General features: G+C 41.7%; 1 protein-coding gene across 1 annotated transcript in view; it reads right to left on the bottom strand.

The window, feature by feature from the left end:
• MYO15A (myosin XVA) overlaps positions 1-21,889 on the bottom strand; it is a 761,224-nt gene that overhangs the window by 582,445 nt on the left and 156,890 nt on the right. Inside the window, exons 15-17 of the mRNA XM_069212299.1 lie at positions 14,746-14,869; positions 11,254-11,349; positions 7,041-7,172 (exon numbers count right to left, since the gene is read on the bottom strand). Of these exons, the coding sequence (XP_069068400.1) occupies positions 7,041-7,172; positions 11,254-11,349; positions 14,746-14,869 (352 nt within the window). The remainder of the gene's footprint in view (positions 1-7,040; positions 7,173-11,253; positions 11,350-14,745; positions 14,870-21,889) is intronic.

Here is a 21,889-nt window from a genome sequence, read left to right as displayed (position 1 = left end):
TAATCTGCTTATGGTAAGATTTTTGTGCTGATCAAAATCACACAAGATCTTCTAAATCATAAGCCGTATGCCATTTTCTTTCGAGCTGCTTACAACCTTTAATCTTTCATTGCCAAATTAAACCAAGGGGCTGAGGAAGTAGATTTAGATGTTACCCTAGCAGGAGCAGTTGACATAGTTCTAGAGGCTGTGTGCACTATCGATTTATTGAAAGACGCAATATTATCCGAAGGACAGCTAGATAGGCTGGGGTAGAATCATGTAGATGTTTTGTTAAATTAGGATCCTTTGACAGTTTGCTCCACCTAAAGGTAATAGAGGCGTATATTTGAGGGGCCACAGACAAAAAGTGACACTAAACAAATACAAGAGCAACCCAGAATGTCCACATGAACCTGGGTATAATTATCACAAAACACATATCCATGTGAAACTCATTTTCAATCAATTTAAATATTATAGCACAAAAATCTTGATACTGGTTAACTCATACAATTGTTTTTTAATGAAGAGGAATGTTTTGACAAGCATACTTTATAACTTGATAAGAGGCTGTCTTTGTGAGATACACCAAAGATCACAGAACTATAAGTGATTTCCTTATTGCTTTATGGTGTGGTGTCTCTTTTCTCACTTGGGGATCATTTTTTTCAACTATCACTCCCTGTTTATTTTCCTAAAGTATGATTATAAAAATTATTCACCATTATATGCTGATGCAGCTTCCAAAACATTAAAAACACATTTTTCACATATGTGTTGGTACTGGATTCATAGAGCTTTTTTGAAAGATTCTAGAAAAAGAGTGGTCCGGCTTCTACTTAATGTTAAACGGTATGAATGAGTGATCCAACCAGTTCAGCCGAACAGGAGACTCAGCACATAATTTAGGAATGTTGGAACACAAACAGTCAAGGGTGTGACCTCCCTGATACGTGGGTTTTGATGTCTTTTTAAGGAGTCCAAGATAGCTTAAGGTATCAAAAAAGCTCTTTAGCTCAGATTTATTTTTAAGTTCCAGATTTAGGTTGAAATCCCCCATAATACTGAAATTAGAGTATCGAAACACCAGAGGGGCTAATGCTTCTGCCAAGGAAGGTAAAAAACAGTTCCTTGACCAGGAGAACGATAAATCAGAACCTCAGCAAAAGACTGAGAGGGGCTGAGCCTAAAACAAAATCCTAGACTTTCTGCCCCTATCAAGGTACTTAGGTTAAAAGTTCCAACCTCAAGAGAGTCTCTAAAGATAATTGCGAGGCCTCCCCCTTGAGTATCAAGTCAAGTCAAGTTTCTGACATTTTGAATCGGGACAGACTTAAAATCTTTTAATGAAACCACAATACGGGATCTTTTTACTCTAGGGCATGGGTACTTGCAAACATTTTCCAAGGGGCCAAAATGTTTGGTCTGTGACATGCCGGGGGGGCCGCATTTATGCCAGGGCTGTGGCAGTTGGGTAGGGTGGCTAGGGGAATTGGTGGCAAGGTAGGTGTAGGGGAAGCAATGGATATACATCTAGTGGCTGAAATAAACAATGGGAAACCAGAAAACCTGGAATTAATCCCGGCCTACCACTTTTCCAAATTCTGTGATCCTAGGCAACTGTTTAGTGTCAGTTTCCCTCCTTTTTCTGCATTATTACATTTAAGATGACCTCGAAATACATGATTCATGGTGTGCGCTGCACAAAACCTGCTTCTATGTTGGATTTAATAAACTATAATGTTGTTTATGTATAATGGGAACCCAGGCCACCCATAAAGTGCACATAGCAAGTGGCATGCCTCTTCTTTAATTTACTATTGATGGTCTTCTCAGGGTAAAGGAAAAAATTAATGTTTCCAAATTTATGTTTCCAAATTTATGTTTGAAAACTATTACTTTTAAATGAATACATCTCAGTGCACTGATAAAATAAATTGTACTAAGGCGAAAAGGTTCTGCATGTTAACTAAATGCACTTTTTGAATTTTGAAGAGACTGTCTTTGTTTTACACTTATGCTGTAAGATGTCTTTAACAATGAAGGCGTTTCTAAAGTTAAGTGCAGGAGTCCCTAGTTACTTCCTTTCTTTAACACCAATTATGTTTGAAATAAATGATTGTGCGTGTATTTAATATTCTTATTGTTAGCGCAGAGTCGAGCAAACAGCTGCCCAGTGCTCCTGTTGCCCAAGGGGCCGCATGTAAAGGTCAGAGGGGCTGCATGCGGCCCACGGGCCGTACGTTGAGTATCCATGCTCTAGGGCATTATGTACACCGTCTCCATTCCTGAACCTTTCAACTTTTCAAGTCTGTCGGTCTACTTAGTTCAATGAAAGAAATCAGGACTATAATACCCAGGATACATTATATCATCACTCAAAAGTCCAGCACTGGAAACAGTGTCCGTAATGATCTGGAAGGAAGTCATAACAGCGTGTACTTTTCTGGAGGTAATTCATTTTTTCGAGAATGTTCTGTGAAACTGAAGGTATGGCTACGTGAAATGTGTTTCCTCAACAAAAAATTGCATTTTTGCACCGTGAGTTTTCTGAATATTTGCATCCCCAAAAGGTAAGTTTATGGTGCAACTGTGACAATTATTGTCATTTTGCAGTTTAAAAAAATGTAAACACTTCAACATTTTAACTTTCTGAACTGTAAAATAATATATTTCTTTGAAAAACATGTCATTGAGTGTTGCAAATTATACAACAAATAATATTTAAAACATCGAACTTGTTTCTATAAATTTGACAAACAATGTCAGTAAGCTTTAACAAGTATTTGATAAAGTGTTATAAACGTTATTTACAACCTGATACGAAACAAACACAATGTATTATACTTATAATTGTTATTTAGGACTTTTTTTAAGAAACGCTATCATTGCACTTCAAAGTTACACATAACTTATACAATTGTTTATTGTTTTGCATGAAAGGGTTCTCGAGTTAATTTCTTTGAGGCTGTGTGGTAGTGTTTGTAAATGGAGAATAGGATAGGATTAGCTTCTGGTGGATTGTGTGGGGCTTTTTATCCCATGTCAAGGGCTACACCAGGTCCTATCATGTGGCAAAACACTTTACTGCACACCCTGCCACGCAATGTAACTTATCTGAGCAGGGTATCAGTTGGGGTTGGAAAGAAACAAAGATGGCATGCAGGAATTAAGCAAACAAGACTTACTGGAATGAAAAAACAGAATGCATGCTGGAACTAAGCAAAGAAGGCATGCTGGAATGAAGTAAAGATGCAATGCTGGAATAAAGCAAAGAATGCATGCTGGAATGAAGTAAAGATGCCATGCTGGAATAAAGCAAAGAATGCATGCTGGAATGAAGTAAAGACGGCATGCTGGAATAAAGCAAAGAATGCATGCTGGAATGAAGTAAAGATGGCATGCTGAATAAAGCAAAGAATGCATGCTGGAACGAAGTAAAGATGGCATGCTGGAATAAATCAAATAATTCATGCTGGAATAAAGCAAAGAATTCATGCTGGAATGAAGTAAAGATGGCATGCTGAAATAAAGCAAAGAATGCATGCTGGAACGAATTAAAGATGGCATGCTGGAATAAAACAAATAATATATGCTGGAATAAAGCAAAGAACGCATGCTGGAACGAAGTAAATATGGCATGCTGGAATAAAACAAAGAATACATGCTGGAATAAAGCAAAGAATGCATGCTGGAATGAAGTAAAGATGGCATGCTGGAATAAAGCAAAGAATGCATGCTGGAATGAAGTAAAGATGGCATGCTGGAATAAAGCAATGAATGCATGCTGAAATGAAGCAAAGAATGCATGCTGGAACGATGTAAAGGTGTCATGCTGGAATAAAGCAAAGAATGCATGCTGGAACGAAGTATAGATGGCATCCTGGAATAAAGAAAAGAATGCATGCTGGAACGAAGTAAAGATGGCATCCTAGAATAAAGCAAAGAAGGCCTGCTGGAACGAAGTATAGATGGCATCCTGGAATAAAGCAAAGAATGCATGCTGGAACGAAGTAAAGATGGCATCCTGGAATAAAGCAAAGAAGGCCTGCTGGAACGAAGTAAAGATGGCATGCTGGAATGAAGAAAAGAATGCATGCTGGAACGAAGTAAAGATGGCATGCTGGAATAAAGCAATGAATGCATCCTGGAATAAAGCAAAGAATGCATGCTGGAACGAAGTAAAGATGGCATGCTGGAATAAAGCAAAGAATGCATGCTGGAACGAAGTATAGATGGCATCCTGGAAAAAAGCAAAGAATGCATGCTGGAACGAAGTAAAGATGGCATGCTGGAATAAAGCGAAAAATGTATGCTGGAACGAAGTAAAGATGGCATGCTGGAATAAAGCAAAGAATGCATGCTGGAACGAAGTAAAGATGGCATGCTGGAATAAAGCAAAGAATGCATGCTGGAACGAAAGCAAAGAATGCATGCTGGAACGAAGTAAAGATGGCATGCTGGAATAAAGCAAAGAATGCATGCTGGAACGAAAGCAAAGAATGCATGCTGGAACGAAGTATAGATTGCATGCTGGAACGAAAGCAAAGAATGCATGCTGGAACGAAAGCAAAGAATGCATGCTGGAACGAAGTGAAAATGGCATTCTGGAATAAAGCGAAGAATGAATGCTGGAACGAAGTAAAGATGGCATGATGGAATAAAGCAAAGAATGCATGCTGGAAAGAAAGCAAAGAATGCATGCTAGAACGAAGTAAAGATGGCATGCTGGAATAAAGCAAAGAATGCATGCTGGAATAATGTAAAGATGGCATGCTGGAATAAAGCAAAGAAGAGAAGCTGTAGTAACTATCGAGCTCAACTTGAGTGCATGGCAGGATCTGGAGATATAACTATACAGCAGTAATAATGGTACTGCTCACTTTTGCATACAGATTTTGCCTCTCCCAAATTCGCCAGGGGAAGTAGTTACAATAACAATTTCAAAGCAAGCTTTTCCATGTGTTTTTCAATGTAGTTGTCTCCTGCCCTATTTCTACAAACAAAATGCCACATCACTCGAAATATATACACAAATAACGAAATATAATGGTAAATGGGTCAGTAGTTGTGTTTACATGCACGTCACATTACCGAGGCTTTCTAAATAAGTCTGAAGACTTCAGCAAGTCAGGGGAAAAGTGGTGACTGGCACAAAGACAAAAGGCCGACAAAAGATTCCATGGAAACCCTTCCCAGTGGATTACATATAGAATTATTGACGGGTGACAGTGAATTACGGGGATATTTTTCAGCGAGGGGTTCTGATTGACATCAAATAGACAACAAGACCGAAGCTCGAGTTGCCTATGATGTCACTCCGAGGCCTGAGGTGAAAAACATCCCCGTAATTCCCTTTTTGCCTATATCTAATTTTATATTATGTATAGCTGTCAATGCAGGGGCCGAGGGCTAATGGGAGAGCCATACATTATATGGCCCCTCTCCTAGTCCTGAATTAAAAAAAAGAATTCACCTTCTGCGCCTAGCACTTTCTGTGCCTCTTCCTACAGAAACGGTGCTCCCTGTTTTTCAGCGGTGCCCTGACAGGCCCTCAGAGAGCCCAACCATCGCAGCCTGGAGTTCATTTATGATGTAACAACCGTGGGTAACAACTTTTGTTAACAACTGCTGCTACATCATAGCAGTGAATTATTTGATGTAGAAAACAGTTATTTGGCTAGTAGCGCTCTATGACAGTCATGCATAACAAAGACAAACATGGGTACATCTACCCTAAACTTACATATAGAAATCTGCCAAATCCTTATTTTTATCTCACTTATTTATCAATGCGTAAACACAATTTGATCATTTCTTTTTTTTAGAATCACACGTGAAGCAGACAGTTCTTCTTTAATATGCCATGTTTTCCATCCAGTGACACAGATTGGGAGAACACTAAAGCTCTGTGAGGGCACTGGTGATTGGTTACTTACGTGAAAGCCTGTGTTTCAACTTCCCGCAGTGTGGCAGACAAGGACATCACTCAACGCAGAATCTATGTCAGAATCTTAAACACCTAACCAAGGTAACCATTACCACAACTCCTTTCCCCAGAAACCATTGGCACACGTTTTTCAAGTTTCATTTGTGTCACCGTTTATACTTGATTGTGGACCTCCCGGAACAGTATCATTCCGACCTCCAAGCATTCCCCTGCAGGTCACACCTCAATCACATTCAGAAAACAAATGTTGGTCTTGGTATTATGGTTGTGGCTTTTTTTAAACGAAACTCTAAAGTATGACAGAATGCCCTCCACAAACAGGAAACTAGTCTCCTGGAGACACCAAGGTTCTTTTAATGGAAATCTATTAGAAAAAACACACATTTCCGTAGATATTGGGATGGATGAGAACACTCTCCCCATTTCCTCACTTATGTGGAGAACATGAAAAATCTAGTTCTTCACATTGGGGAAGAAAGTCTTTCTAGTACAAGGACCAGAATATATTTCTTAATAAAATAAAGTCAGCACACAATGGAAGAAATACCCTTACGTCCGATTTTTTTTTTTTCCATTTGTGTCACAATTGGCTTGTGCAGTGCACTGATGTCACACAACTGAAGCTGAAAGGAGTCGACTGCTTTCAGTTTCATCAGTGCACAGTGGCATACCTCTGCCCCCGAAGCTCTGATCACTAAACCTTTCCAGCAGTACTTTTTGCTGGTGGATGCATCTGTAGGGATTGCTGCAGAAGGGCTATGCCCATGGAGTGATCACCGCACTAGACACCAGGGATTCGTTTTGGGAGTGCAGGAGTGGCCTTCTTGGACATGGGAAAGTGCTCAGCCCCATAAAAATGTAAACATTCTTTTTAGCCCTGAGAATCTTTTAGCCCCTGAGGGTGATTGCTACGGAAGACAGAATGAGATGCAAATAACAGAGGCATTTCTTAAACACAGTTGTGGTCAGACTCACTCTTTGCAGGTCTCAAGAAGCAGATTCTGTGGTGTCCCAATCCCAATATGAACTTTTTTCATTCTATATTACGAACTTCGGCTCTGAACAAAAGATAGGACAAACAATTTTGGGACAGTCTGATACGACTCACCTGAGGAAAACTGCTTTGGTCATCCAGTATCCTCAGGATGCCATGTGGCTTCTGTGAGATGATGTCAATGCAGGGCTGGTTATCACTGAAGGTGATCTCTCGCCAGTCAATGTGTTCCCTGATATACTCCTCCTGTATGGGGTAAGATATACAGCAAAGGACGGTTAGCACATCAAAGTAGGGGTTGTGCAAAGTGATTTTATATGACAGTCATTTTTTTAGGTCGAGCGCTAGCGTTCGGCCTGCTGTATACTAAAGTATACAATAGAGTGAGTTCCAGCATTTTGATTTGTTAGTTGCAGTGTCCTTCAAAAATCCTTGCTTGCTAGTGGTCAGTTCTGTCTCTCTATCCTGCCTTTTTTCACTTTGGGAACAGCACAAAGTACTGTGTAATTACGCTATGTCCTGTTTATCTCTTCTGAAGGGGACTTTTTCTTTCACTATTGGCCTGTTTGCCTTGCACTGTGGGTGTGTGTTCAGTCCCTCCTCCCCACCAGCTCCCTCTGTAAACATAAACCAACATCAGAGGGGGACTTTTCCAGGGCCAGCTGCTCTCGCTCTCTTCCTCTTGTCATTTTCAGTCTGTGTGGCAATAAAAGTCCAGTCAGTAATTTACAACGCTGTGAGCTCTAACTTGAGCAAACAGGAGATTATTGCATTCCAAATGCTTGTTTTCTTTTGTCTCTCCTTCACACTACATTTGCTCTTTGTGCCAAGTGTGCGTCCCTGGTGGTGGGAGGGAGGAGACCCTGCTAGATTCTTTAATTACTTGTTTTGAGGCTTTACATGAGTACCAGCTGCATTACACAAAAACATTAATTTTTTGTAGGCACTGGAGATTTAGTGATGTTGAGCTGATGGCGTGACTCGAACCTGGGTCCTCGGTTCCGAAGTTGGAGGCTCTGGTCCTTGCGCCACACCTTTCCCTGTTTAAGCATGTTTCCGTGAGGCACTTGAGTCATTCCAGCTCCTTAATTGTTGCAGTGCGGCACGCCTCACTTTATGATTGCATATGGCTGCCGCACCATATTTTATTGAGCTGTTTCCAGTTGCTGGACCTTAAACAAAAGTTCTGCTGCTTTAAGAGCATGGCGAGCTCTTTGTTACGGTAACACGGCAATGCAGGGATGTTACTGGTTTGTAGAATGATTCTGTTCCTCGTGTCATTAAGGAGAATCTGATTTACTAATGTATTTTGGTATCTATTTTATTATTATGTCGAAGTTCCAGCTGTTTGTCTCGTTGAGAAATAATCAAACTGCCCCTCTCTAAAGAAACTCAGGACTAAATGGGAACACGCTCCCTTTGAGCCGACAATGTTTTTCATTTCAGCTGCATTGAATTCAGGGCTGCAATAAAATCACAGTACCACAGCCTTTTTGAGAAAGCGAGGCAAGTTTTTCATGCATGCTCCCTTTTATATGTGTTTGATGTTAAGTTGGTTACTCTGACGTCTGCTTATTCTACCTTTGCCACAAGCGGTGCTCTAATGGAATTATTTATGTGGCATTAAAACGGAACAGGAGAGTCTAGTGGTATACTTATTGATTAACGACCTGGGTTATACTCGTGGCTGGGTTATATGCGTGGCTCATACTCCTGGCTGTGGGACTCAACCGAAATATCGCAATACTGGCGAATGTACTTGCGCGTGAAAGTCTAGGCTACATAAAGCACCTGAAACAAAAACACAGCTTTGTTAAATCCATATAGTGGGTTCAAATGAATCCGTTTTTACAATGTGAAATATACTTTGCTGCTAAACTGCTGACTGCACGTGAACTGGCAGTGTGGCGCAGGTTATGAATGAATGAGTTTCTATAGAACTTTATGAAAATAATCATTTGTAATTGGCACCTGTTATTTTGTCGGCATGTTTAAACTTGTCTTTACTCAACTTTTCTTCCACCCACTTCCTTTCTTTAGAATACTGGGTACAGAAAATCATAATTGGTCATTTATCCCTTACAATGAAATGTTGAATGCTTTCATTTTTAGTTCGGTCCAGGCAGCACGCAAGCGCTATCTTTGACATTGTAATCTACATCAGTTTCATATAGCGCAAACTCAATCAGAAGAGCGCTTTATATAACTACAGATGTAGCGCGCTCTCGATCGGTGGAGCACTTTACATCACTACATGTTGTTACATACAGCGCGACCTCGTTTCTACGCGTATCCTAAGTTTATGTAATTTATTAAATCTGTCACCTCAAAAACGTGCCCTCGGGTGGTAAATCAGTCTTTTAATGTGAAGTTTTGTGCTTCGATTTCAGAAGCTCAAAGCAGAGGAAGGTGACGGTTCTCGCACGGTGCTTTTTCATAGATGGATATTTCATTTGGCTGGAAATTACTGCTCTCTCTGGGGCACCAGTGCCGCAGGCTTCCGTCGTTGGCTTTTCCAAGCGCTATTAGGGAACTCCGCACCCCTCATGAAAGCAACTCTGTCAAGAAACCATCAGCACCTGGAGCCTGAAAGAACTTGCTCCGAAACTATAAACACATCCCAAATGCACACAAAAGACAGATTTACATAGCCTTTCACAATGAGTGAGCTGCTCAGTAGTAAATAATGTTCACATGATTTAAGATCTGTACAGAACATGCTGTCACCCTGGGGAACGAATATGTTGCCTGTCAAGACTGGCTTTTTGATGAAGGTCTGGATGCTTTTTCTGCTGACCCGGAAGAAATGACAAAGGCCTGGCACTCAAACGCAAAAAAGAGGTTTAAGGACTTTTATCGTACCCCCGAAATCTTGCATAAAGGCATCGAAGTGCTATCAAATAGTAGTTCCTGGCGAATAAGATGGCTGGATGTGGTCTTCTCTAGCCAGTGCTGCAAAAACCTGTAGCCTACAGGATAGCATGCCCGAATCAAAATGTGTCTCCTACCAAGCTGCTGGTGGAGGACGTCAGGTTGCACGTACCTTGTTACTCTGGATCCCATGAAAACAATATTCTTTACTATTTCTAAATATTCCCACTAGTGACCGCATACACCTGAAAGGATAGCCAGTAGTAGAAGAAAGGAAGGAGACTGGGATAAAAGAGAAAACGATACTAAAAGCAATCTAACAAATGTTCAAGGTCATCAGGGCAAGACTCTCTGCAGTAAGTGGAAGTGCTTTCATTACATGCAGGGCCACTGGAATTATGTGGCAGAGAGGACCAAATTATGCAGCAGGGTTGACCAATTCATGTGGCAAGAAAAATCCAGTTATGCATTTACAATTCTAATAGCTCTAACTCATGCTAGACCTAATGCATTGCAAATGCTTGTTTAAGTCAGGCAGTATGTAAAGTTTCCTGGTTTAATTTCTGTTACACCCGTACAAGGTCTTTCTGTGATCTGTGAAATAATTTAAACTACATTGCGAGATGTTTTTGCACCATAATCAAACCATGTCAAGCTGGTAAATCATACCAATCCAATCTAGAGCTAACTTGGAATTGGAAATGTATTTCTCATTTATAATGATGTGCATAGGTATGCAGTGGTCTATGTCAAGTGCAATGCTACTGAGCGTAAATGTGCACTGCTATGTTAACTATGTTTATCATGAGTTCCCAGCCTGAAGTTGGGGAATAATTCATACAGGCAAATATGAAAGATCCAATTCCAGAAAAAGAAATCTTTCCAACAGAGGAGTGAGGAGTAGACCTATGTTCTTTCAGAGCATGCCTCCAGTTTATGCCAAAGCTGAAAGCTATTATTTATACTTTTCTTAAATAGCCTGTTTCCTCTCTTTTCTAACTGATTGAGACATATTGAGACATATACAGAGGATCTTTAACACTGACTCCATCTCCCTCAGGATGAAGAAAACTCTATCACCAGTTAGCCATGTTTGGGGCACTTCAAATTTCCTAATGCATCCTTATAAAATTCATCATGGATTTAATGGTCACAGCCTCAACAACATTTTTCTGTACTTTAGTAATTCAAAATTACATATAAACACTTTATTATTTTTGCATTTTACTATGCAGCACACTGACCCCTGTAAGTATCCTTAAGAAAGAAGTTACTTAGTTATGAGGAGGTGCTGCTTTCAGTTGTAGGATCTTCTCAAAGTGGCAACATATATACATTACAATACTTGGTGTTCAAAGTTACAGAAACATATATTGCCCCCACCCACAGAGCTTTGGCAGGAAGGTAATGGTTTTCCTCAGTTACTATTGGCACACACATTTAAATATGTACATACCTGCTCCTCTTTAAAGACAATCTTGTTGAACAGGAACTGGAGATATTCGTTTGCATAATTGATGCATAGTTGCTCAAAGCTATTGAACGTAAGGTCCTATCAAGGAAAGAATAATAAACTTTAGATAGACATCCCAAATACCATTCTTACCCACCATCTCCTAGGTTGGGGAACCCCACAAATAGATCAATTATCTTCTATTCGCACGTGATTGGAGAAAAAACGTTCAAGGCTGTTGGATAATACTTTATATTTGTGTCTACATGCAGGGATAATGGGAGCCAGTAAAATTGACCCATCACCTTTTTAATGTGTGACAGAATAGGCACATTCCCCGCTATCACCCAAGCATGCGTCTGTCTAGTGATTCCACATGGGGCTTTAAAGCAGAAATGCCCCTGGCTTTTCTAAACAATAACCATCAAGGACACCATTGGCCATAAATTAAAACACAAATGCAAGTAAAAAAAATATACAGGATTTAATCCGAATGTTAGTCAATTATTTTCGTTCATTGGTTGACACTTATTGATCAAAATAGCACTAAAACATGTCCATTTGGGTACAACACAATGTCATATAACATAAACAACATATAACAAACATGTCTGCAATAGTGCTGTTTTGTGAAATCAAATGCTAAATACAAGCTTATTTGCTAATCAAAGATTTCAATCTATGTTAAAATGCTTCTGTGTCACGTGCACAGTGCTTCTCACTTTTTCTTTGGATGAACTTAGCATCTATTACAATAAATTAGTACGGTCAACATTAAAGCTACCATACCATCTGCAAATAACCTATACTTACCTCTTATGAGCTATATATGACATGGTGGTGTATTACAATATTGTTGCTAAAACATATTGAGGGACTAAATCTGACGATGAGATATTAATCAATTTAAAGCTCTGTGAATCAAAAGAATTTGGAATCAATCTTGCCTTAAGAAGTTCCATATTATCAGATGAAAAGCATCAGCTTTAGCTGTTCAAAGTTGGCTGTGATGGATTATTTTATCCATGCCCTTTCTCGATAGTAAGAATAATAAAGACTGATATTTGCACAGAATTGCAGAGTCCTTGAAATACCAATAGCTCTGGCCAATTTTTCTAACTGCAAAGAACTTGAATGTTATCAGGTTGCTGATTGCACACAAAGGTGCTGTAGATTTGGTATATTCTGACACATAAGTGCCAGGATTAGGCTCTGTGATGGCTGGTCCCAAAATTGTTATGCACCAGCTTTAATTGATTTGAGTACAATAGAGTGCCGGGTCTTTTAAAGGGGGCAACTACCACTGTAAATCATTTGATGTAAAATCTGGTGACCACTCTAAGTAAGGCTTCATTTGAAATATTGTTCCCAAAGGTTGAAACACATCTGCACATCTCTTCACACTGAAGAGAAAATCTAGTGCAAGGTATTCCATAGACCCTGCATAAAAGACTAGAATTCACGCAAGTCCTATGACCTAAAAAACTTGTTTTTGCACTTTCGATGGGACTTCTTGAACGGAGATAAAAATCATTCATCAGCGGATGGAGTTGCATTTAGCTTTTGATTTCAGTACACAATTCTATAAAAACGTTTGGCTATATGGTGCTTAAGTTATATGCCTGTATCTTGTACATAAATTACATGTTTTGGAGCTATCTTGATCAATAACTGTCAAAAAATGAATGAAAATAATTGACTAATATACTGATTAAATTATGCATGTTTTTTTACATTGCATTTATGATGACATTTATGGCTAAGGGTGGCCTTGATGAATATTGCTTAGTATTTGATGCATCTCCCCTGGACTATGTCCTGTATCTGGAGTACACTGGCTTTTGTAGTCATTACACTGAGATGGTTCAATATTAGTAACATCTCTGAGTCCAATAACCAAATAACCAAGTAATCTTCAACCCACTTAAGAGCCTTAAGAGCACTAAACAGTGTAATATTGGTTGTTTAATTCTGAACATCACAACATTTATATGATGTAAAATGTCCTATCCTTTTATTTGTTAAATGTGTAGCGAATGTGGGCATTCTTTCATAATACATTTTCATAATCAAAACTTCTGCGTGTGCCTTGATTCTGATGTGACACCTTCAAAGCAAAACTGATCAATAGGCTGTTTGTTGTCAGTGACTCCCAAAATAGCATATCATTGTCAACTGAAAGAAAGAAAATATATTTTAAACATCTGTTCCAGGTCTTTTTTACTGTTTTGTAGGCTGATACATGGTTTTGTGTTAGCATGGTAATTTCACTTGTGGTTTTTGCAATTATTTTTTCATTCTTTCATTCCGTACCGTTGTTTTTCTCCTGTTTCATATCCACGTAGCTTAGTGAACAGACAGTACACACTTTTACTTCTTTACGCCCCTTTTAATAAAAAAAATGGGAAGTGGAACCCAAATGGGGTATGTAGTCAGAGAAGACTGATTCCTAAGCAGAACTACAATTTATCCTATCCTTTAGAAATGTAATTACATTTGCTCTAACTAGTGTCAAGCATACACCACCTAATGCAGGTGGCTTAGAAATCTTTCTAGAATTGCCTTCCCATAAACCAAAGTCTGCAGTAATATATATAAGAAAGGGAAATGTAAGCTTTTCATAATTATTTCATATGAAAGTCCTTATTTTACATTGTGTATATACTGCCATATTTAAAATAGATATATATAATATTTGAAGCCAGCACTGATAGTAGTTTGAGCACGGGTGTCTAATATGAGCCCAGGATGGCTGGATCCATAACAGATTTTCAGAATAATCACTAACTATTTAAATGTGTTTCATTTAGATTCATTGTATGCCAATATTTGTTATGTGGATAGCCTGATATTCTGGTATTGGCCGGGCCTTCTACTCAAACATCTAGGATAGAGACTCTAGGCATCATTATGAGTTTGGTGGTCTGAGGACTGCCAAACCCATGGTGGCGGTAGGACCGCTGCAAGCCAAGCGGTACTGACCACCATATTATGACCCTGGCAGTCCGACCACCAGGGGGACAGCCGCCACTGTCAGGATAATAGATCCTAACAGGTAGGCAGACAGCCGTGCTGATCACAACTTCACTTTCCACCAGCCTGGAAAGACTGGCAGAAAGCCAGTGCTGGGGGACACAGGGGGTCACCTGCACTGCTCACAACCATGTCGTGGGCAGTGCAGAGACTGGCGGAAACCTCCGATTTCAGAGGTTTCTGACAATCAGCCCAATTGAAACCTTGTAATGGGGCCGGGGAGGAGCCCACCAGCCTCACGGTGGTCTGGTCCCCATGGGTCTGGCGGTCTGGGTTTCAGATCACCAGGCTCGTTATGAGACCCTCTGTCCCCAATGGAAACTCATCCCGCTGTCTACCCCACTTTAGCCCTAAGCAAACTAAAACAGGGCACCTACAGCTTCTTTCTTTTTACCAATGAACTGACCTCATGTGGCAAATACATTCGAAGGCACCCCTGGTTTCACAAACACCCATCCTTACTTCAAATCCATAGATATCCAGGATTGCAATGGACAAAGACGCTTCTTTGGGGAAAACCTGCTTGTTAATTCTGTCGGTGAGCCAGCTGAAGAGGAGGGAGTACAGGATCTTGGCAATTGCATCTCTGAGGGAAAAAAAACAGTTGTATGTATGATGTACTGATTGTGGACTTTACGCTGTGCATCTAACTGTGCCACACAATACCATTCCATGTAACTATAAAGCATCATGACAGCAGACTTGGGTAGAGAACTCCAGTAGCATGAAAGGTGAGCTGTTACAATAGACCATGACTCCAAGGTAGCTGAATTGTGTGTCACACGGGTTAGGAGTGCCCTGGTTTACACGGGTGGTAGACCTGTCAGCCATAGGATGGTCCCCCCCAAAATGTTTTGCCTACTTACCTCCATTTTCTTTCTGCTGAAATTAGTTTTCATTTGCCTTAGGACTCTACACACTACCACTGCTCACCTTTGCTAACGTGTTTGTGCTCACTCCCCTATACATGGTGACATTGGTTTACACTTGATTGCTATATTTAATTTACTTATAAGTCCCTACTAGAGTGGTATACCCTATACCGAGGCCCTGTGAATTGAATGCTACTGGTGGGCATGCTGCACATATTGTGCCACCCACTTATGTAGCCCCTTAAAGCATGTCTGAGGCCTGCCATGGCAGCCTGAAGGCAGTTTCAAACTGCCAATTCAACTTGGCAATATAACCTTCTTGTCACAACTTAAAATCCCCTTTTATTACTTATAAGACACCATTAATATCGGCCCTGGGTAGCCCACAGAGCAGGGTGCTGTGTAATTAAATGTACAGACATGTACTTTTAGGTTTTACATGTCCTGGTAGTGAAAATAACCTACATTCATTTGTCACTACTGAGAGATCTACCTGTCACATAAAGTAGTACCAGAGGGTGAGCACAGCCTAACCTAGGGTGTGTTTGTGACTTACCCTGATTAGGTTGTGGTTCCTGCTTAGACTGGGTGCATACCTCTGCCAACCAGAAGCCCAATTTCTAACAAAAACAAATACCATAACTTATTTAGTTATCTACAACACTTTTATATGTTATGTTTTGCTATGTTTATTTGTAGAGTGCACTATCAACCAATAGCGTACCTTAGCACTGAGCAGGTGGGAGATCCTCAGCTCGTAGGTCGAGGAGGGGGTTAATCAAGGACTCAGGTCTTCAGGTTGTTGCAAAACGCAAGAAGCAAGGAGGAGGCTCTGATGTGAAGTAGGAGGTTGTTCCAAGCATTTAGAGCAATGCAAGAGAGGACAAGACTGCTGGCTTTGTTGCTGTGCATGCGTGGGATGTGTGCAAGCTGAATCCGGCTGAGCAGAGGTGTTTGGATGGCAGGTGGAAGGAAATGTGAGTGTTGAGGTGGTGACCTATGGGGTACAGTGCTTTGAACATGTGGATGAGATTCAATTGAGCATGTTTCTGTATTTGGAGCCAGTGGATCTCCCTGAAGTGTGGTGTCATATGTGTCCTACACGGAAGGTTGAGGATGAGTCTGGCTGCCGCATTCTGGATGGTTTGTAGCCTTCTGGTGAGTTGCTTGGTGATAGCGGAGGAGGGTGAGGTTCTACCCTTCAGCCTGCTGGTAAGGAGGGAGTGGTTGATGATTTTTTGGGTGTTGCTTGGGAGCCATTTGAATATCTTCTTCAGCACATTCAGGGTGAGGAAGCAGGATGTTGTGACAGCATTGACTTTTGTGGACATGTCTAGTCTATTGTCAACAGTGACCTCTAGGTTCCTGGTGGGGGTGGGTGTTGCTGTGAGGTTAGCCAACCACCAGGAGATTTCAAGGTAAGGAGATTTTTCTGAAGATTACTACTTCTGTCTTCCCCGTATTAAGCTTGAGACAGTTGGATTTCATTCAGGTGGCCACTTCCGTCATCCAGGTGGTGAATTTGCTCCTTATGCAGAGTTTCTGTCTGAGAGGGACAGTATGACTTGTGTGCTGATGGGGTGGGAGAGGATGTTAATGTCAAGGGTGCAGATGATGTAGGGCAGTGGAGTCATGTATGTGTTGAATGGGGTAGGGCTGAGGGATGTGCCTTGGGGCACTGTGGAGATGAGTTTTTGGGCTTATGAGATGTGTGGTGCTAGCATTCCAATGTCATGTGTGTGCTCCTGAAAGTTCAAGCTCAGGCAGTTGCTTAAATAAACAAAACGATCATACTCCTATGGAGGGCAAGCACTTCTTAGTAGAAGCACAGGACATCTGCCCAATCAAAACATGTACTCCTGGCTACCTACAATTGGGAAAAGCAAACATCTATCTCCTGGTAGTACCTCTAAAAGATTTTTGTTTAGGTTCATCACCTAATATCTGGTGACAGCTGCTCTGTTGAGCCAGACTGAAAAAGGGACCACGTTAGTGGATGAAAGAGGGGAAAAGCAGCATGGGAGCCCAGAGGAGAAGCACCTGAGGGTAAAAACTATATGAGCACGGCAAGTAAGAGAGTTTGAGGAGGATAAGCATATCAGAGAGCAGCACAGAAGGGACCGAGCAACACAGGGGTGGGTGAGACTTCATATTTGCCAGCGTACAAAAACATAACAGTGAGAGCTGGAAAATGGATGCATTCTTATGGCATGCGAAACCAAAAAGTAAAAAAGGAATTTCCTAAAAGTGAGCAGTGGAAGAATAAAAGGCAGGCAACTAAACAGATGGTAAAGAGGCTATGCTCCAGGGGAGGGACAAACACTAGAAGATGCTGCCAAGTCTTGAATTAAAAGCAAGCCAATTAAAGTGACAATAAAGTCAAACAATGGAAAGCAATGGGCAGAAGGTAAGCCAACTGTAAGTTCACAATAGGACTTTCACAGGGTGTGCAGATTATGGTTCCATTGCCAGGAAAGTCACTATTCAGAGCCAGCGCCTTGGAAATGATGTTGAGTACAGCATTGGTTCCTGCTTTCCCCCGAAAGCGGAGTCTGTCTTTGTAAAAAACAAAATGAATGCCCACATGCACTCGTAGTTTTCCACTAGCATGCAGGGAAGATCTGTAGATTTTCTTTCTACCCAAAACCACCAGGAATTAAACAAAGGTCACATAGGAAATAGAATGGTGGTGTGCACGGCATCGGAGTGACAGTCAAACATACGGAGGCAGAAGTCTTGTTCCAGACATACAGCAGCCAGCCTGACAAACGTTAAATGTAGTCTGAAGGTTCAAAATAATTTTCTTGAAGAATAAGGAACCTCTCTATGGTGGACATGGAGAAAAGCTCTGCATCCTCTTTGCCTGATAATAAGATGCATATCTGTGTTTCATCAGCAAACAGAGACCGCTACAAAGGATGCTTCTGGTGACATCATTGTGAGGACGTAAGGTAATAATGAACAGAAGGGTGATAGAACTGAAGTCTAAAATAGAGCACAGGGAAGCCAAGACCATGGATTTCTGCTACAAAAACCTGTAATCAATTGTGTTAAAAGACACGTGAGGTTCGAGACTACATGGTCCCCAACTGCTCCATTTTCAATAACCGCAGGTTAGCAACAGTTATTTGGAACACACAGAGAAGCTGCCTCTATCTATTGGAAAGTCTGACTAACTGCCACAGTATGATGCCTTCAGCTCGAAGCTGGCAAAGACACCACAGCAGCCAGGCATATACATTGGATGGGCAGGCATATGGTCTTTGCCCACGTTAATTATGCAATAGGACTTGTCTCCTTCAGCACTGCAGGCTTTAATTAAACAGTGCTGCAGTTGTACGTGGCGAAATGCCTGTGGGGGAGGCAGTGGGGCACCGGGGGACACTATCCCATAAAAACAATGCAGACACTGCAAGGCAAATACCGGCATCCAGAAAGTGTTGCTATTTGCCCCGCAGATGAACTTCAAGGCTAATTAGGTTTAGCTGAGTGCTGTTGAAAATAGTATCTGGAAACTGGCAAGCACCAACTAAAAGCAAGGTAAGTACTTAATTTCATCCCTCTTGCAGGTCGATCTGACTTTACTGAGAACAAGTCACTGGACACATTCCAGAGACTGGAGAACAGGTTCTCCAGGGTGATGGGGAATGCTCATATGGAACTTGTAATGGGTAAACCTAGCTCTAAATCCTTGAAAGGATGGGTGCTGCATCAGGGGCGGCACCACCATTAAGGCGGAGAAGCGTCTCCCCCCCTCTGCCAGAAGAGACAAAACTTGAAAAATTAAATTATAATAAACAAGGTTTATTAGCATTTTATTTTTCGTCACTAGCCGAGTCTCGGGGGTGGGGTCATCATTGTGATGACTGCCATGGAGGGGGAGTGGTGTGCACTCTCCTCAGTGCGCGTGTGGGTTTGGCCAGCTGTCTCAGGATGGCCAAAGCCACATGCGCACTGAGCTGTCTCCAACCTGAGCTGTGTTGCAGGCACAGGCTACCAGTCTGCCTGAGAGCGCAAATAGAGGGTGCTCAGGCCAATCCTGACACTGCTCTCATGCTGCCAGCACCTCTCCCAAAACCCACACCACACCACACCACCCCTACCCCACCACCCTTCCCTGACATTGGCCACTACCGTGCTATAGAACAGCCCTTGAAGATAAGGAAACACATCTTAAAGGTGATGTATGTGAGTAGCTGAAGCCATTTGAGTTCTTGAAACGATCCGTGGGACATGATCTATTGTAGCTTGATGATAATTCAGCATTCAACAACATGTAAGGTTCAAAGGAGGACCACTTATGCAATGGACTGGGGACCATTCATGCATCGAAGCTCAATCTGAAGGCAGTGTCATGCCCATCAGTGTGGGTAAAAATTGAAAGACTGGGTCATGTTTTGTGAGGAGACACATTTTGAGACTTGACACTTCAAGGTTCAGGTGGAGATACTGAAAAGCCTGGTTTCAGCTAGAGGATCAAAGATACGTTTGGAGGCTCCCTCAGTTAAAGGTTCCCTACCACACGCTGTTTCCTAGAATAGTGCTGTAAGAACTGCTTTACATTTAAGTTGCTGAAGAAACAGCAACTCAGTAAAAGGAAGTAGACCCCAACCTGCCATTAGGCATTCGCCATCTTCTAGCAGCCCAAATGTCCAGCTCTACTCCGTGGGTCAAGAAATGCCGGGGATATGGGTATTTGGGGAAAGCTGTCCTAGATATTCGATGGGGAGAGAAACCAATCCACTACATGCCTGAGTAGTTAAGTTTGCCTAAGATGAACACATAGGAAAATGAGATAGAAGCATACATGGCAAGCCCATTTTCAACATGAAGGAAACCGAAAGAGCAGACAGGGCACTGAGAGGTCAATTCCAGGCTTGGGACTCTAATGTGGTCTTACCAGTCCACTGGGTCCTGTAGAAGAAGAAAGGGCTAGGCTTGTGAAAGTAAATGTCTGGCACATCCACAAGTATAAAAACATGAGTATAGTTGAGTGGGTGTGAGCTATGAGTGTACCAGCAGCACGTTTAAATACCACTGACTGAAAATGTTTTATGTGATCCAGACAATTTGGCTGACAAATTCAAGTACCACTGAAACTAAATTGTTTACATGGCCAGGCATCTCAGCACTGTCCCCCAATACTTAATACTATTCGTTACCTACTTCGTATCTATGAATCCATTTACATCGCACAGGCTCTTCTAGTAAAACCATTTTTTCCTCAATGCGTTCATTCTCACACTAATTCGCACGTACAGATCTGGCCCTTATGGCACAAAACAAACATAAAAAGCGTTACTGGAAAAATTAATGACACAGTGCCCCATGAGGCATGATATTGCACTATGGAGAGGATGATTGAACGTCCAATTTGCAGCCTTTTAAAAGAATGAATGCAGAAAATATAGTGGGGTTATATTATCTGGCATGTTGCCAACCTAGCTCAATATTTGCCAGAAGCAAAAAGAGGGGGCAGCGCCACGTGTGTCTCAAATATTGCTTGGATAGGCATCACAGAGGCAGACAGCCCTCATTTCAATCCATTAGTGCTATAATGACTTATGGAGATCTAAATGCAAGAAGAGGTACTGACAAATACTTCATTACATGGAGCGGTGGGGACAGTGTCTAACAATCTCTTCAAACTGACACAATACAACTACATACACCAGGTCTACCTTACACCCAAAGCACTGTATGCCTTTGCACACTGAGGCTTGCCCTCGGTGATGGATAAATGGGGATGACTTTCTTCATGAGGCCTGGTCCTGTCTGTTGCTGGTGCCCTTCTGGCCAGAAGTCCTAGAAAGACTGAAAGGGGCAACAAGGTGAAATATACAATTAACTGTCAAGCAAGTTCTGCTGGGTGTGCTCCACCCTTGACTGGGAAAAGGCTGAGCAGAAAGTTCATGCTCTTGGCGTTAGTGCTGGCAAAGAGTAGCCTTGCTATTAGATGGTTTGCGCCGGAACTCCTGCGATGTGATGAATGGCTGAGAGGCGACTTTGAGTGAGCGGTAGCCGAGGAGGTACATATGAAACACACATGGGAGGATGAGAAACTGGGGGATGACTTACCAGCATGGGTGGCCATGGTAGACATATTGTGAGACTCCCCTTGATACAAAACAGAAGAAGTGCAAAAAGAACAAGTGATGGACGGAATGCTGAACAATTTCAAACATTCACCCCCAGTCTCAGATCCGGGCCTTAATCCATAATTCTTTTGATCGCCACGCCATTTCTGTTTGGACACAGCCATATGCAAATCAGTCTTGACCCTGCTCCCCATGGGAACAGTCCAGCCCAAACTGCCAGGTGGTCCTCCCTAGCCCTGAAACAGGCATCCTTGGACCGGTTTTGGGGTATCACCCCTCATCAGCTAAGCTTGCTCGAATCCGGTGCCATAGCGAGCACATGTCCCACGCCTGGGCATACCCTTACCACTGAGGGCGACAAATGCAAAAAGAACATATGATGTACAGAATGCTGAACTATGTCAAATATTTACCTCCAGTCACAGATCTGGGCCTATATACATTATATTTTTGCTCGCCATTCCAGATTGGACTAGGCCATATGCAAATCAGTATTGACCCTGTACAGAATGAGCAGACAATCAAAGACTGCATTGACTGAGTGCAGAAACCCCGCAAACCCTGCTGGGTTGAGGCTAAGAATGCAAATCCCTGATATAGTTACTGGGAGGGCGCCGTGCCATGCAGACTATTGAG

Source organism: Pleurodeles waltl, chromosome 10, assembly GCF_031143425.1.
Source record: "Pleurodeles waltl isolate 20211129_DDA chromosome 10, aPleWal1.hap1.20221129, whole genome shotgun sequence".
Classification (NCBI taxonomy): Eukaryota; Metazoa; Chordata; class Amphibia; order Caudata; family Salamandridae; genus Pleurodeles; species Pleurodeles waltl.
The sequence above is the reverse complement of the archived record's forward strand: the minus strand, read 5'-3'. Positions and strand labels throughout refer to the sequence as shown.